Source organism: Lemur catta, chromosome 17 (assembly GCF_020740605.2).
Source record: "Lemur catta isolate mLemCat1 chromosome 17, mLemCat1.pri, whole genome shotgun sequence".
Classification (NCBI taxonomy): Eukaryota; Metazoa; Chordata; class Mammalia; order Primates; family Lemuridae; genus Lemur; species Lemur catta.
In genome coordinates, this window is record NC_059144.1 from 31,527,967 (window position 1) to 31,546,124 (window position 18,158).

Genomic DNA, 18,158 nt, shown 5'->3' on the forward strand with positions numbered 1-18,158 from the left:
CAACAGGAATATTTTCTGAATAAATCAATGAATGAAATAGGATAAAAAAATAAAAATATTAGAGGTAATTATTTGGGTTCCAAACAAAGCTTTAATTACAGTTTCTAATATTTGCATGAATTCACTATTTATTTTACTATAATCAGAAGACTGCAACAATTATCACTTGTACAACAGTCACAGCCTCTAATTTATTACTATTAGCTCCTGAAATGTTTTGAGTTGTATAAATATAAACACTTTAATCTTTCAAGTGTACTCTAGAAAACTGGCCCTAGCATTCCTGGGACTTTTTGAGCTAAGGGAAAGTGAAATGCCCTTCTCTTATTCCCTGCCGAAATAAGAAAATCTTTATTGATTTGAAAGTGTTATTTTCCTCCAACTTTTTCCTCACGGACCTCCACTCATTTATGCAGTAGGCAGGTCAGTTGAGCAAAAACAGTGTTGGTTATTGAAAATTAAGCTACTGATTTTCAATAAACTCTTGTTGTAACTGTACATTTCCCAAAGATACTACAACTGGTTCAAGCGTTTATATTGTGACTTAGAGCATCAGAATGAAGGTATTAAAAGTTTGGAATCTCCGCAGAATTTGAATGAAGCAGGAATAATGTGGTACAGCTCAAGAGAGTTAAGAATTACAAGTCATTATGCTAAGCCAAATGTATCCTTACAACGCTGTGCATATTATAAATGCTGACTCCAAGGCATCTATCTAGCCAGCTCTGCTATTTAACCATCTTCTTTCCCTTTCATTCACCACTTATCACTAGGCCAAAAAAAAACTTGATCATCTACCAAGAGGAAAAATATTTTAAAGTTATTTTCATACACACTGAATTCCAAGATTCACACGTTTTCTGAAGCAACTTTTTTCAAAGCATGGTATGAACGTCAGAAAGGGTAAACAGGTACTTTAGGATGAACATCTGTGTTTACACACCAACACAGTAACCCTTCTAAAGTGAACAATTCAGTGATTTTTAGTATACTGAGTATATTTATTATATTCAGAGTTACATAACCACCACCAATATATAATTTTAGAATATTTTCATCACTCTAAAAAGAAACCTCATACTCATTAACAAGCACTCTTCCTTGCTCCCTCCCCCAAGACCCTGGCAATGATTAATCTTTCTGTCTCCATATATTTGACTATTCTAAGAATTTCATATCAATGGAATCATTCAATATGTGATCTTTAGTGACTGGCTTCTTTCACTTAGCGTAATATTTTCAAGATTCATACATGTTGTGGTATGTAGCAGTACTTCATTGCTTTTAATTGATGAGTAATATTCAATTGCATGGATATACCACACTCTGACTATCTATTCATTAGTTGATGGACATTTGGGTTGTTGCTACTTTTTGGCTATTGTGAAGAATACTGCTATGAACTTTCATGTACAAGTGTTTGTGTGGACACTTTCTTTTGGGTATATACCTAGGAGTGGAATTACTGGGTCATATGATGACTATGTTTAACATCTTAACGAATTGCAAACTGTTTTCCAAAGTGGCTGCACCATTTTCCGTTCCCATCAGCAGTTTGTTGATAAGTTCCTTATCAGATAGAATTTGTAAATACTTTCTCCCATTCTGTTGGTTGTCTTTTTACTTTCTTGATAGTGTATCCTTTGTGGCACAAAGTTTTTATTTTGGATGAAGTTTAACTTATCCATATTTGCTTTTGTTACTCATGCTATAACCATTGCCTAACCTAAAGTGTCAAAGATTTGCACCTTTGTTTTCTTCTAAGGTCTTTTATAGTTTTAGCTCTTACATTTAGTCTATGAAATGTTTCAAGTTAATTTTTTCATCTAGTGTAAAGTAAGGGTCCAACTTCATTGTGATAGTGATAAGAAGTTTTATTTTAACTAAGTGCATTTTAATTTTTTAAAAAATTGCCAATTTAGAGAAAAGGTTTAAATAAATAGTAAACTATAAGTGTCTAAGAAATGTATCACTCTTTGAGCTTCCTGGAAAATTAATCTAGGATCCATATTACTGAGGAAATTTATACTCAAATTTTTACTTTTATTTATTTTAATTTTTACTTATAGAAGGTATGGATGAAACACAGGAGTAGGATAGAAGTTGGCACCCACATACATATATATGCTAAGCTCTTTGAGATTGTATAATTTTATTTTAAAGTAAAAACCCTCGTGTTTTAAAGGCAAAGAAAATGTATATGCAAGAAACTAAAATGGTGCCATTCAGCTAATTTTCTTGAATTCTTAGTTATGAAATACAGGGAAATAGTTTGGTTTTGATAAGTTTAAGCCTAAGTGACAAAAATTCTTATATAAGGTTAAAATTGAAAATACAAAAAAAAAAATAAAAATACATCAGTATCTTTTAACAAAGGGATCACCAAGAAGAGTTTCCGCTACAATTAGTTCATTCACATCAAGTTACCTAGTCAGCTTGGATTGGTTACCTTAAAATGGTAGAAGCCTCTATTAAGACTTCATTTTAATAGTAAAAAAAATTGTTTATGACTTCTTTAATCCCTAAAAGCATGATTTCCACGTTTCCACTTTTTAAACCTATAAAAACAACTTGTTCTTGAGAGCTAAGATTACCAGAAGAGCTAGTAACATTAACTAGAAAAGATTTTATTGGCCAAACATAGTTTATGGAGTTTTATTGACTGAATGTGTAAGAAATAGTCAGTGACTCTTTGATCAACTCTTTTGATATTTCCAGTGGCATTTTGAGGACATTCCTTTAGCACTATTCACATATCTGCACACTCTTAAGAGATGTATTCACCTCAAATTTTCTCTTGAAAAACCAACCAGTTTTAACTTCCTTACCCTTTTTAACTTCCTTAAACAGTTAGGTGGCTGCCTTCTGTGCTCCAAAGGCACTTATCCCATTATAATAAAAGGATCTATGTATTTTTTTTCCTTTACCTCATCGTTAGAAACTTGAGAGCAAAGACTATGCCGCATTTATAAACATAACCTTAGTGCAGAGAATGGCAATAAAGGCATAAAGTTTGTTGAATGAATGGGAGAAAAATAGCACAAATGTGAGAACAGATGAAAGAAATATGTTTGTCGTATTTGTAGAGCTCCTGGAACATTTAGGTGAATCAATTCTTTAAGAAAGGTCACTCAAGTAAACATTCAGAGTTTTCCTTGGATTCTATGATATAAAGATCCAAAAGGCAGTTTTGAAGAAGGCAGTTCTCAAGCCCTCGTCTTGACCAGTCATTGGATGGGCAAGGTGGGGAAAGGGTGTACAGCAATGATGCTCCCTGTAGTGTTTCAGGTCTCATCTCCTCATGGCCTTATTTGCCACCCTACACCCTAAAGCCTTGTTCTCTACCATGACCCTAGTAGAATTCCAGAGATTTCACCAGGGAGTCCAGTTATCCTCTGGCTTACCTATCCTGGAGGCATTAAATATCCCTTGTTCTGTAGGTGCATTGCGTTATTGTGGATCCACTAAACCCCGTAGATCTGTAGGTTACCCCAGATCCTTCTGCCCCAATCACTGACTGAGCCACATGTACCAGGTGATTTAGGTTCCCATAGCCTCCCCTGTGCCCTAGAGGGCTTAAACCCCTTTCCGCAGCAGAGCTTCATGACACAAAAATGAAACTACCAACCTAATCAATGAAACAACCATACTTGTTTCTGTATGAAGAGTGTTTTCTGAGACAATCTTGAGAAAGTCACTGTCTTTTTAATGACTTTTGAGGAAGAATTTTAGGTTCTAACTGGATAGACAGATTCAACGTTACCCCCCAGACATGACCCAGCTAAACACTTAAGTGAAGCATGGGTGGAGCGGAGCTGGATGTGACATGTGTGGGTGCCAGGCTGTTCCGATTGCTTTATTTTTAACCATGAAGCAATAGCACTAGGAATTGTGGGTGTCGGCCCTATTGTATACATTAAATGTCTAAATATGTGCCTCTATTTCTCTAGAAGAAAAAGGAAGATGAAAGGCTCTACAAGAAGTATCCAATGCTGTCCAATACTATGCTGAATTTGTAAATTTCTTCTGTGCATAAGGGGCTGTGTGCCACACGCTTAGCCAAAACAGCAATCATATAAAATGACACCAAAGACCACCATCAATTATGGCATTTTTATTCAAGTGTTCAGATATTAGAGCATGACAATTGCAGGACCATTTCAAGGTCTTCTTGGAGTGATGAATTCAACAATGGACTTGGGTGCTGAACTTCAGGGACATTAGCTATGCCCACTAAACATACCTGTGAGTGTTGTAATAACCTCATAAGGTGAAATTCAGAATATGGTCTAGTTAGCTGGCTCCCATCTCTGCTGGTATGTAACATTCAGTCAATATCATAAGATTCTTGTAAAAAGTCTAGCATTTGTAAATCCTCATGTAGAGACTGAAAAGAAACTATTATTAGCACACGTTCTCATTTAAAAGAAAATTTGATTCTTCATTGCTTTGAAAAATGATTTTCTCTGTATATTTTTCTCGATATTACAGTCATCCATTGAGTGCATGGTTTCTGTAAACATTTGTAAAGTATATCAAAGGATGAAGAGAAAATAAATGTCTATAAATTGAATATTTTTGAAACGTCAGGATAAAGAAGGCCTTTCCTTACATGACAATCAGAAAACTTATAGTAAAAACAATTGATAGATTTAAATTAAATTAAATCAAATTAAAAATTGCACTAGCCACATTTCAAGTATTCAGTAGCCACATGTGGGCTAGTGGCTACCATATTGGATAGCCCAGACATGGAACAGTTCCATCCTCACCAAAATGTGTATGAGATAGCACTGGTATAGAAAAATGTTCTTCACCATCTTTTCAGTGGTTGCTTCTGGCTGGTGAGATTTGAGTTAATTTCATTTCATTTTATTTTTCTATTAATAAGTTGCTTGAATTTTTATGAGTATAGAATATATTCATATTTGGAAGCTTCTTTCATCTGAAAAAAAGTCACCTATGATTCCTCTATGTAGAAATAGGCACTGCTAATACTATGTTGTATTTTCTTGCAGTCTTTGCTCTGTATACTCACAACTGCACAGAATTAACATCATATATACAAGTTAATGTTGCTTTTACATCTAATATATCAGAACCAGTGTACCTTACTCTATAAAATTCTTCATAAATATCACTTTAAAAATCTGCATACTATTCCATGCTATGTGTTTAAATGATTTTTGTTATATATGTTGCCTTGACTGTACTATTAAAATATTTAAGAATCTTGCAAATCACTTGGATTGGGGGAAATCAAATTCGTAAGGAAGACAATGATTTATAGCCCATTTGTTACATAAAGAAAAACAGCTGATACATTCGACTTTGAAGATGCTTTTTTGATTACAAATCACTATTCAAAATGACCCCCAAAACACAATAGCCTTAGAAATGAATGTTTTTGGTAAAGTGCCTTTATTATTCAAGTGTCCCCTTTCTACTACTGAATGCAACCTTGCCCAGAAATCTTTGTTACCATCTGTCTTCTAGGGAGATTTATCCAAAATGTGTCACCTTTCTTTGAGTTCCTTTAGAATCTGTTCTTTAGGTAGACATACATCCTTTGGCTTCCCTCGGCTACATTTTGATAAATATGACATTAATGTGGGAATCAAAGGAAAAAAATATTTGCAGGACTAAAAAACAATGACCTGATATCCATGGAAGAGAAGAAAGTACAAGAAATCTACTTACATCTTGCTCTACAAGTTGCTTCTGCAGTATTTAGAGATTTGGGGAAATGCTGTTTAAACTGAGGACTTTCCCTGTTTCTCAGTAGCATTGAATCTTTCTTAAATTCACCTTTTTCAAACCACATCTGAATGTAGCCAGTGGTGTGCTGGAGCCAACTGGTACCAGTTCATGATAGCCAATCGTCACGTGTTTGCTAAATTTCTACTGGTTGTTACAGCCATTATAAATTAAATAATATAAATTTACAACTAAATAAATTACATTAAAAACGCAAGTAATATATACTCAAAACTGATCGCTTTCTAATTATTTTATTAAATGTTATGGTTCTCTATGATCTTGAGGCTATTTATGCTTCTTGTACCCGTATGGTGAAATGCTATGTAATACCGTGCTACTACTAATCTCTTTCCAACTCTGAATTCATTTATATCATTAGGGTAGCTTGAAATTGGCTACAGTGGAAGTATTTACATCATGGGAATCAGTAAATGCTAGAATTCAGGACTGGGGGGGGAGCTTTTTTGTTCATAAGGGATTTTGGTTTTGGCATTTTTTGTTTTCGTTTGTTTAGCTGGTTTTTGAAAGTCTGTTGTTAAACATTTACCACAAGAGACGACCACTTTGCCCAAGACAATCCTCTTTTGTACTTAATTGTTGAAATTATCCTACAATACTAGGAAATCAGCAGATTGAAGTGGTATAGTGAATCAATCTTACAATCTTTTAAACTACATTTTTTCTAAACTACATTTCAAAAAAAGGCATTGCATTGGAATCATTAAAGAAAAAAGAGTATATATATATATATTCTTCTAATCCCACATTAAATACTGATATTTCTTAGTACCTAAGACAGTGTTTGCTGTAAATTAATTAAATATTTAATTAATGTTAATATTAGAATAAAATAATAAAAGAAATCAAGAAGTAGAATAAATTGAGTTAGTCCCTGACAATAGAATGGTTTGAATTCTCTTGATATGAAACTGGGTGACATTACAGTTCATCTCAAAATATTTCATGCGTTAAATGTCTTCTTAGGAAGACATAAGAACATTTGACTTCCCAGTTTCCAAAGGATTTACAAATTCTTCTGGGGAAAACTTTGGTAGGGGAGAGGAAAAATGGCTCAAAAGAAGGGGAAAGAGAGAGGGAAAAAAGGTGAAAAGAGATTGAATGAGATTTGAGAACAAAAGGAAAAAAACAATTGCCTAAAAATTAATCAGTGCAGGCCAGCAAGTAAAATGCAAAGAAGTGACTAATAATGTCCTGGGGATATTTACTGTTTTTTGCAAAATTTTTGTAAAATTAAGAGGGCTTCACACTCCTTAAATTTCCTTTTCATTCCCTGTTTAGAATTGTGCTAGCAAGTCTGGTGAGAGCTTTGTGGCATGGAGATATTATTAAGCTGCCTCATCTTACTGAATAGACACAATCACATAACTCTCAGGGTGATTTTTTCTCATTGAAAGTTGAGATTTTAGAGATGACAATTTTGGTCTTCATGCATAATGTGTTTTGATGGATCAAAAGTAAGTGATTTTAGAAGAAATTTTCTTACATTCAAAGAGAAGACACGCACAAAAAGGCATAGTTAAGATAGATAGGGCTTATTCAGATGCAACTAGTTATTCCGTATAAAAGTAGACATCAAACCTTGTCATGACTTTAAATTGTTAAGAGCTTTATAACCTTGTGTTTCTGAAGGTGTAATACATTATTGATCTTTATGTGTCATGGAACATGGTTAACTCATGTATATCTAGAGTAACAGAAAAGAAAAGTGAGATAACTAAAACAGAGGAAATAAATCTGAAAATCAAATAATATTTAATCTTGAAATATCTTTAGAGCCTTCAACAAAAACATATTCACATCTATATTTAGACATTTATGGATAAGTTATCCACTGAGTTCAGACTCCTTCAGTTACCTGTAGTGAACTGATGGGAAAATTTCTCCCCTTTTCACTCCTACAAACATTTATTATTTTAATAAGAAAAAGAGAAGTAACAGGTAACATTTATTTCACTGCTCTTTTTCAAGGCATACTTAAAATAGATAATCATGTCAGTCACCACAAAAATCCATTAATTCTTTCTATGCCTGTGACAGGTTACAGTGTGCAGACTGAATCTTAATCACTACACGAATGCTTTAAGGTGAACGGCATTATTAGTATCATCTACCTTGTGTGGAAACTAAGCTGAAGCTCAGGAAAAAAACACGTTGCCTGCTTTTCAAAGTTGGTTAAATGGAGGAGCCAGAAACTGAAAAGTTCTAGAGACGACTTGTCCCTTGGAATTCTTTAAATTAAGTTTCCCGTGGAAGAGTGAATTAAGAGAAAAATAAAATTGAAATGCATGTGTTCAGAATATAGTCGGTCAAATATACATAAACCATACACGTACACATAAATGCAAATATGCGTGTCCTGATTGACAAGTCTCAAAGTAAGTAAATGTATATAAATATGTATAGTAAAATGTTCTGGTTTCTGTAAGAGATTAAATTTGTTCGGTATGTGCCCCCATATTGTCTTTTATTTTCAAGCTATCGATTTATTTTTCAAGTACTCACAGCTTGTTACGTGCTACTCTTAGCACTTAACATATGATGATTTATTTATTTCCCATAACAACTGTTCTAAGGGGACACTACTATTGCCATCATCCCACAGATGAGAACACTGAGGCACAGAATGGTTAACAAAACTTTTCAAGGTCACATTGCTCTACATGGCAGAGCCCAAACTCAAACCCAGGTAGAATGCAGGCTCTCTGCTGTCTACTTCCAAATGTCCAAAGCTCTTAACATAGACAGGTGGATTTCCCAAACAAAGGGAGTATTACTTGTGTTTGTCATTATTACGGAACTGTCTGGGCTTCTTTTTTGATTTGTTTGATTTTAAGTTATGTTCTGAGGTTCTAGAAGCCCCTCTGGTAACATGTAACCAGTACAAAGTACCATGGAAGGATGCAGCTATCTCTACAAAATAGGAAAAAATATATATATTATCTCATCAGTGACGAACTCACCAATGAGGTAGATGAGGCGAACTCAGTGACAGTATCTGTGCCTTCTCTTCTAACAAATCATTATTCTAAAACTTGTGCACATCTCTACCTAGAAGCCCTGCCCTCCCCTGAAAGTTGAAAGGGAATGTAAAGCTTTTCACAGTCTTTGTTGGGGTTTAAACAGGAAGGCATATAAGTTGCCTAATTGTCTGCTTCACACACACCATTACCCCAGGTGGCATAGGGATTTTATGCACTGCAGTGGTAACAGCTGTGCGTAGAAATTTTGCTGGAAGTTAGGTGGTTGCCTATGTCAAAAAAGGCTGGGGGTGTAGTTTGAAACATGAGTGACAAGCTGTCTATACTTAAGAATTTTTAAGTTTAACAAATACTGATTAGATGAGGAGGAAGCTAACTACTTTTTCCATTGACTGTTTTTCAAATTGCGACATATTTCATGCACTTTTATTTTCAGTAAGGATGAGTGTACAAATGATTAAACTTGACCATTTACCTTCCATTCTTTCCTATTTTTTTTTATTTCAGCTTATTATGGAGGTACAAAAGTTCAGGTTATGTGTATTGCCCATGCCCCCCCATCCCCCTGAGTCAGCTTCAAGCGTGTCCATCCCCCAGACAGTGCGCATGGCACTCATTATGTAGGTATACACCCATCCCCTCCTCCCCTAACCCCCCACATCTGTCCAACACCTTGGTAACTTCGTATATGGATTATGTTATATTTTTAACAAACTGCCTAAAATATCACTGCAGGAGATGACTTTTGGGTGACTGCTGATTTATTCAAGTTTATTCTGCCAGTTGTACTATTTTTATGAAAATCCCATCAAATTGGATATGCCTTGTAACACGATGCAATATGGAGAGGGCTTAGAGTTTACAATCAGAAGTACTTGGATTCAAATCTCCCTTTGCCCCATTTTATAAAACTGAGCAAATTACTTCACCTTGCCATACCTCATAGGAAATTGGGAATAAGAATAGCTATCTTCGTGTGTTAGTTTGCAAATTAAATGGGAGGGGAGGGAAAGCATGCAGAAGAGTTAGTGTGGTGCTTGACACATGGTTACTAATTAGGACTTACTGCAGTTACATTTATTATTTTTACAGAGAACTGAACAGTTAGGAATCTAGTAGCCTATCTGATGAAATTCCTTCAACCGTGGATCCCGTAGAACAGCGGTCCCCTACCTTTTTGGCATCAGGGATCAGTTTAATGGACGACAGTTTTTCCACGGGGTGGGGGGAGTTGGGAGGGGGGAAGGAGGGAGGAGCTCTTCAGCCTGAGGCTTGGGGACTGCAGCCATAGAATACATGAACATTAATCAATATCGGGACAAAATTTTTCTTGTTTCTTATAGTCACTCCTTCAACACTGTAACAGACATCTTCAATCCACTCATATTCCATTGGCCTGCCCCTAGAGGTTACTTGAAGAGGGTTCCCCTATAGTCCTGAGAATGTTTTCTGGCCATGGAAATGCAAGGGAGTTAGCAACTTAGAAATGATTGTCCACCAATGATGGACCAGAGTGGGCAGGTAAATACTCCAGTTTCCAGGCTGCCTGGGGACATCCTGAGGTGTGTTCTTCACAGTGTCTCCAAGTGGATTGAGCCTCAGTTGCCCAAACCGGTAAACCTGACTTAACTTCTCCAGCCCTTATTGTGCCTCCTGTAACCACCTCCAAAACAAACACTTGTCCCCAGATCTTTGACTTGAATCTGCTTCTGAGGCACCCAGACACACATCCTGTATGCCAAGCATGTGTCTTGCAACATGGGAACCTAGCTCAGACACTTAAACTTCTTGCAACACATAGTCACAATATTTGCCCAGCTCTGCAGTTGTCTTTCCTTTAGACCTGTCCAAAACCCTGGGCCTAATTGACTTGGTCCAAGGGCTACGAGCACTTTATTTCAACCCATCTTTCTGCTTTTTCTATGGTCAACCTGCCTGAGTGCTACCAGCATCCTCTTCCTCTTTCCTTCCTAGCTGTTAAATCTGCATGAAACCAGACCCTGGGTTTGTTCATGGAGATGAGGAAAACCTAGAATGCTACTTCTTAGGGATTCTCCTTTAATTTTATTTATCTCTTCTCTGTGGTGACTGCCAAGGATAACTGAATTTTTAGCTCCATAGAGATGCCTGTGACCAAGGGTAATATTTTTCTGGATGGTTGCTCTCACATTTCTTCCAAATTATTTTTTTTTCTTTCTTTTAGATTTGAATAGTGTGTTCACTTTAGCTTAATCCACTCATGCCTGACAGCTTCAATTTTGGATGAAGCTGCATGGCCAGGATAGCTAGTTTCTCTTCTCCACCAACAGATTTCTATACTTATACATGGAGGCTCCCCATGAATGGAGTGGAGACTGCCTTTACAAATTCATCATTACTCCGTCTCAAAGCAAATATGAATGATCTTATTTTGATAATGCCACTGTGAGATAAGAAGGGCAGTATTCTACCACCTTTTCTTCTTTCTAGTACTTACCCATAGTTGCTTTTCTTTGCCACAGTCAGTTTTTCCTCCACTCCTTCTATCTAAAGAAATAGCTGGAAAATATTTAAGGATGCCCTACCCCACGTCTGTCACTTGCAGAAAAAAAAATACACAAGCAAAATTCTCCCAGTCTTTGGCTTTATGTAGGAAAATGTTTACAGCACTATATTTCAGAGTCATGATCAATGTAAGTGGATAGTGTTTTATCTATAAAGGCTTTCTGGCTATGTGAGCTGCCTAAGCCACTGGTAACACCTTGGTGAGCAGAATGACATCCCTCATCACATCATATAAAAGACAGAGAAACCTTGAAAATGAGAAGTATGAGGATAAGCACTGATTCAAAGGGAATTTGTTAGTCTGTGTTTTATTTTTTGAGATGCAAATGTTGAATTCAAGGGCTAGCGATGGAGAAGCAGCCTGGACATAAATTTATATCTTTCCTTTACAATGAAATTTGAATAAAATATAGCAAGAGTCTACTCTGCCTTCAAAGAAAAGGTAGCTTTATTGCTGTGAAGCTCAACTGTATGAATCTCACTTAAGTACAACATGGAATCCATCTCTTTAATTTCCAACTGTTGTACAGAAACAGACTTTCATATGCTTGATCTTTCATATGAATGATGGATTAGAGTTACATCTATATAACTGTAATTCAAATTGAGAATATGTCATTAAAATCTGGAAAGAAAATTAACCTAATATACAAATTGTTGAATAAGCCTAAAATCCAATAAAGATATATTCCATGAGGATGAAAAATTAGCAAGCTATATATTCTGCACCGAAAATGCTACTGGTGTCAAAAATGAAATCTAGAGATCCTGAAAAGATATCTTATTTTGTGTATATCTGACATATAAATAAAATAGCTTTTCTTTAAAAGTCTTATTAAGGAGCGAAGGTGCAAACTGACTTTTAACTCTTTTTTAAAAAATAATCCTTTAGCTTGTGTTAATTCCTTCCATTAATTTCTAATATTTTAAATGATATAATTACAGTAACACATGCTGTAATTGAGTCCTTGTTTCTTAGGTGTAGAACAGTCTTTCTTCAGCGGCCAATTACCTGGAAATTGGAATCATTAACTTGAGCTTTCACAAGAACATAAGTCAACTTTCTTTGCAACGGACATGAAGTAGTTTAATCACAAATCCTGATGATTGGAAGAAAATGAATTTACTTAGTCAGACAGTCTCTATTTTGTAACTCTTATGGGAACAGAGATGATCTAGTACTTAACTTTAAAAGTGGAATTAAATTACAGCCGCCAGGATTCTGAGCTGGTCTGGTTAATTCCAGCCATGGACACACATCTGGGATATTCTCTGCCAAAAGCAGGCCTTGAGTGACAGCTTAGCAAAAATACGAAATTCCAAGTTCACCTCACCTGTTACTTTTTTCTGAGCTATATTCTTTAGTGTTCTCCAACCGAGAAATTGAACAGTTTTACAGAGTTGTGGAAATGGCTTATTTTCTTTGTAAAAAGAAAAAAAAATGTGCAAGGAAATTATATCAATTGCAGGGATGGACAAATGTGTTTAAATCTGGTAGTTAACCCGGGTAGGTAAATCCTTCTCAGGAAACGTCTCAGGAGGTTCAGTTAATGAGAAACACTAAGACATAAAATTCCTTGGTCGAATAGGTTTTGAGGGAAGGGGTGGTTTGCATGCAAACTGTCTATAGGTTTTTGTTATTGCTGCTATTTTGATTTTATTTGTTTGTTTTTGAAATGCAGCCACTCATTCCCCAGATCTGAGAGTCCCATACCCCAGAAACAATCATTTTTAGATATCTGTTTCCGTTAAATTCCTTCCACCTATAAGTTCCTCTGAAAACTTGGTGCCTCTGCAGTTTGTCCTTCCAGATAATCCCCCCTTTGTGTGTTCTCTGAAAGTCTGAAAATGACTGAGGGTGAATTTTGGTACTTGAAGGGACAAATATCTTTTTCAGTATAACCCTTCGCATATCAATAATGACTTGTGTTCAAAAAAAGAGAAAAGTTAGAGTGCAGGTTAAAGGAAAAGTGAAATTGTTTTTGCAAGGAGAATTCTGACATAACCAAGTTTGGTGTTAATAAAAATGAAATAGAAGAACAACAGATACAGTTTTAGAGATAAATAAAATGATCAGTGGTGGAAAAGAAAGTAAAATATAGTTTAAATCACTGTGTTCCTTCACCAAAAATAAAGGACATTAGTAAGGAACTTGCTCATTATATACTTTAAATTATTTCTCCATTTATATCCAGAACTACAGGGTTTTAAAATATTATAGTTTCTTCTGAGTATTTCTCAAAACTAACTATTCCTTCAGTTCATGCTCAATAACCTTTTAAAAATGCTTTTATTCCCATGTTAACCATCCCAGATGTAGAGACATAATAAATCCTCAAATACCTACTTCTCGGATTCAATCATCATCCTTATTTTACCAGCGTACTTCATCCACCCAATCCCAGACATCACCCCAAAAACTTCATTATAAATTTCTAATTAGATAAAGGCCAGTAGTCTTTTTAAATATATGTAAACAATGATTAGTGGGAAAACCTTTCAAAGATGCCACAAAAAGTTGATCATCTTTATTATAAATTCTTCTTCTTAACTGTCCCTAACTGTATTGTGGGAATCCCAGAAGCTTTTTTCCAGAATTATTTTCTATTCTGAGCACCTCCTATGGGTGGTCTCTACTTGCCTTGAGTTCCTATATCTTAAGGACAATTCCAGTGAATCCTTGACCCCAACATCTTGTCCCTGTAATTCTGAGAGGTGGCACTCTTTAACCAATCAACTAACTAACTAATAAGTAAGCAAAAGTGTTTTGTAAGGACATGAGAATTAGGCAGTAAAGTACTATAGACTGAAAAAAAAATGCGTGGGAGAATAAAAAGGCAGAAGATGAGTTTTGTGCCTATCACTGGGAGGAAAGAAAGGGCCTAAAGTATAGAGTCAATTCATTCCCAAATATTTTCGTATTCAATGTTGTAGAAGTAAAAAATATTGATGGACTTTGTAATCACTGATTGAAAACTTGTGATTAATAATTACAAGTTCCATGTGATTTATGAGAATTCTTTTCTGAATATACAAAAAACAAAATGACAAGTCACTGATCAAATGTATTTTCTCTTTTAACCTTGTCTCAATGGTGTTCAAAACCTTCCATGCAATTAATCATTTCACAGAACAGCTGGTAATCATTGTTTAATTAGCCTTCACAAAACATTCATTCTTCCTAACGGACTCCTTTAATCTTTCATTAATGCTAGAGTGCTAAGTGTTTTCCTTTTTGTACTATTATTGTTTATTTTACAAAATTTTTATTATGTGTCTTGCCTTTTCTGGGTCATGCAAATTGATGCTTTTGTGGTAGCATTTGATCTTTCTAGGAATCTTGATAAGCTCTCAACTTGTTAGTGAACTTGAACTTTCAGTTATATGAGGCAAAGCCTTGAAAGGGGATTTTTCTCTCTTCATAATTTACCTGGAAAACATTTCGCTTCATGCAGCCAAACAGAGGAGAAAGTTTTATTAACGAAAGAGAGAATTAATGGCACCAAATAAAGTAACTTTGCTAAAAGGTTTTGTTTGTTTTCTTTCCTGGTTTTTTTTTTTTTTTTTTTTTTTTTTTTACATCCACTCTTTTCTTTGTAAGGCTGGTGTATATAAAACCTTCACAAGAGAGGTCAAAATAACCAGCCTAAGTAATCAGGACCTGCTGGCCCAGCATTTAGCTAAATAAATAAGAACATAAGTTTATTTTTTGCTCAGAAGCTGGCCGCAAGTTTCCTAAGTGATTGATTCGATGCTAATTTTCCGTGTGGAATTCTCATTTCCTTCGGGGCCTGTCCTATGGGAGGAAAATAAATTCAGCCAAGCTGACTAAGCCCTGTTTTAAGTTTTGAGTTCTGAAGGTTTAAAAAACTCCTTTTCCCAGGAGCACTATATCTCCAAGGGATTCTCATTTATGATGTCCCAAAGAGTGCAACTTGCTCTGAAAAGACTTAAGGTCTTCAGTCAATTGCTCTTTCTGTCACACTGTCACACTGTCACACATTTTTATGTACCACAGTTCTCCCTTTATTTTCTGCAGTCGTCCCATGAATTGCACATGGAAATGAAAAATCGCCATCCCTCTCTTTAATTCCTTATGTCCAAATCCCCGTACATTCTAGAATAGAAATGAAATCACCATATCCACCGCCGGCATTGCCTTTTTGCTCACTCTAACATCCTACGTCTTGACATCTGTCCTTGGTGTTGGAGAAGGTCCATGCTGGGAGCCTTGGCTGTGTTTCTGCCCCAGCCCAGGGTAACACTGTCATATTCTGATTCCACAATAACCACCTTCTTTGTTTTAATGTATCCATGAATTAAAAAGGATAGAGATTTTTCATTTCCATATGCAATTCATGGGATGGTTAATTGTTGCACATAAGAATGACAGAGTATACTTGACTGACAGCCTTAAGTCTTGAGCCAGAAATTCTCTCTCCACAGCCTTTGGGAAAGATGCTTCACCTCTCTAGGCCATTGTGGAGGGGTGGGAAGTTTCAATTCATAGAATTCTCTAGTAAGAATAAGAGGCAACTTTGCTTTGAAGTCATTCTAACTCTAGTTATTTGAGTTATGATATCATGTTAGCATCTCTAGCGATAGACTAATTGTTTCGATGTTTATTTTCCAGGACCCCAAATTACGTGAACTTTTGGATGTGGGGAACATCGGGCGACTAGAGCACCGCATGATCACCGTGGTGTATGGGCCTGACCTCGTTAACATCTCCCATTTGAATCTCGTGGCTTTCCAAGAAGAAGTGGCCAAGGTATGATGGATGGAAACCTCTAAAGGTTGTCATCTTGATCTGAATCCTTGTGATATTATTGTACTGAGGCCTGGGAGAGACTTTGAATTTTTGTCATAGTTAGCATGTGTTAAAATTTCACCTAAAAGTATTTCAGCTGCCAAGTGTAAGTGTAATTCAAACAATTCCAAATAATGGCATATATTTAGAATTACGGTGTTTTTTTTTTTCATTAGAAATAAGGCACTTGATATAATTCTTTTGCAAAACAAAATGTAGATAAAACCACATTTCAGTTCGTCTACCTTACCCCAAGTCATTATCTCTAAGCCTCATCCCTGTTTTACTTCCAGCCTCATCTTCTTTGCAACTGTCTCCTGGAGACGCATGTCTTCAGCACCTTCTTAACCTCTTTTTCCCTGTAGCGCACCTAGCCCACCACATTCATGTAGTAGTTGCTCAATTAATATATAAAAGATTGGAAAAATAAAAATTTAAATAGAAATATAAAATAATAAAAATAAGTAAAAAATAATAAATAATATTTATTCAACATTGGACTAAGAGATGTGGCACCTCTATTCCACTGAGTGAACCTTTCAGATACATACAGGAATAACTAGACTATAGATACAATATAGTAAGCAAGAAGTGTGAACATCTAGGACCCCTGGGTTCAATCAAGTGTGGTGCTTTCTCTGGTAATATCCAGTTGCCATTACAATAATACTGAAATGAACATATTTAAAGAAGAGCTTTCTTTTTCCATGTTTATAGTTGATAGAATACTAGTGATGATTCTTACCCTTCATATAATTTCTTTCAAGAGTTAATATGAATCTAAGAATAATTTGAAGTCTGTATATCATATATTTTCCCTTATAGAGCATCTCATGTCACAAATCACAACTCCAGGGTTACTTCAGGTCAGTGTGTATTGTCTGAGCGTTTTGATCTGTACATTTTTAACCCTCAGTGTTCTGAGAATTTTCTAATACAGCAGATACACTGGCCTGGTTTCTAATTCATTACTGATTATTGGCAGGGGTTTATTTCTAACATTTTTATAACGTCAACTTCAATTCTTATAAAGAAATGAATTCAGTGCCAACCAGTTTTAATACCCTAAGGCCTTTAGAAACTTCTCTCTCCAAGTGTATTACAAACCTAATCTATTTCTCTCCTTACGAACCAAGCTACCCATTTACTTCTGTAGAATAATCTGCACTTGAAGAGATCTTAGTTCAATGAAACATTGTCTACATGACAGCATTGTACTTGCCCTGCAATAGTTATTCTGATATCCTGCTAGTAAGCTTGCGAATTGTATATACTTCATTTCTCAGTATGTGGTTAGGTGGTTGGATAGATGGATAAATATGGAAAAACAAATTTTAAATCATTTGCAAAATATCTTTCCCCAAATGTAACTCTATTCCCTTTTTAAAAATAACCAATTCATGAGATTCCCTAAATCTCTATTAGAAACATACAATACAGTACAATGACTTAACAGGGAGGCTTCACTAAGAGTAAATATAGATTTTACATTACATACCCATCTGAATATCTTAAATTGCATTAAACTTTTGTGCAGTCATATTTAAAATATATTTTAATTTCCTGCTCTCTGTGGGTTCCTACCCAGTAATTTTCCTTAGGGATTTTGACTTCTGAACCCTGTAATATTCCCCATCAGGAGTGCATCTATAGAGATTTTTCCAGCAGCTACTTGATGTTCCCGGTATAATTAATGAAGTTATGGAGAATATTTTTGCCTTCCCTGGCTGTGATGTTCTATAGAGTAATTTTTTCCCCCACAGAAATGGCTCAGCAAGAAAGTTAGGACTTCCCAATACCATTTTACTCAGAAAACTTACTTTTCGTACTTCTAATTGTCAGTATTGTCTCATAACATCACACCCTCTATTTAATCTCTGCGACTAATGTGCATAATACCTCGCGTTACTGCCAGCACCCAAGGAGACAGCTCCCCTTATTATGTAGCATGCCTGGCAGAAACCAGAGCTTCTTTGAAAGTCAAATTTCTCCAGAAGAAATTGTTTACCGAAAAAATCATTTACAAATGGATTCCAGCTCATTCA

At 35.5% G+C, this 18,158-nt stretch overlaps 1 protein-coding gene across 1 annotated transcript in view; it reads left to right on the plus strand.

Annotated features, from left to right (window-relative positions):
• PLCB1 (phospholipase C beta 1) overlaps window positions 1-18,158 on the plus strand; it is a 646,359-nt gene that overhangs the window by 404,286 nt on the left and 223,915 nt on the right. The window contains exon 5 of the mRNA XM_045528129.1: window positions 15,937-16,074. Coding sequence (XP_045384085.1) covers window positions 15,937-16,074 — 138 coding nt within the window. The remainder of the gene's footprint in view (window positions 1-15,936; window positions 16,075-18,158) is intronic.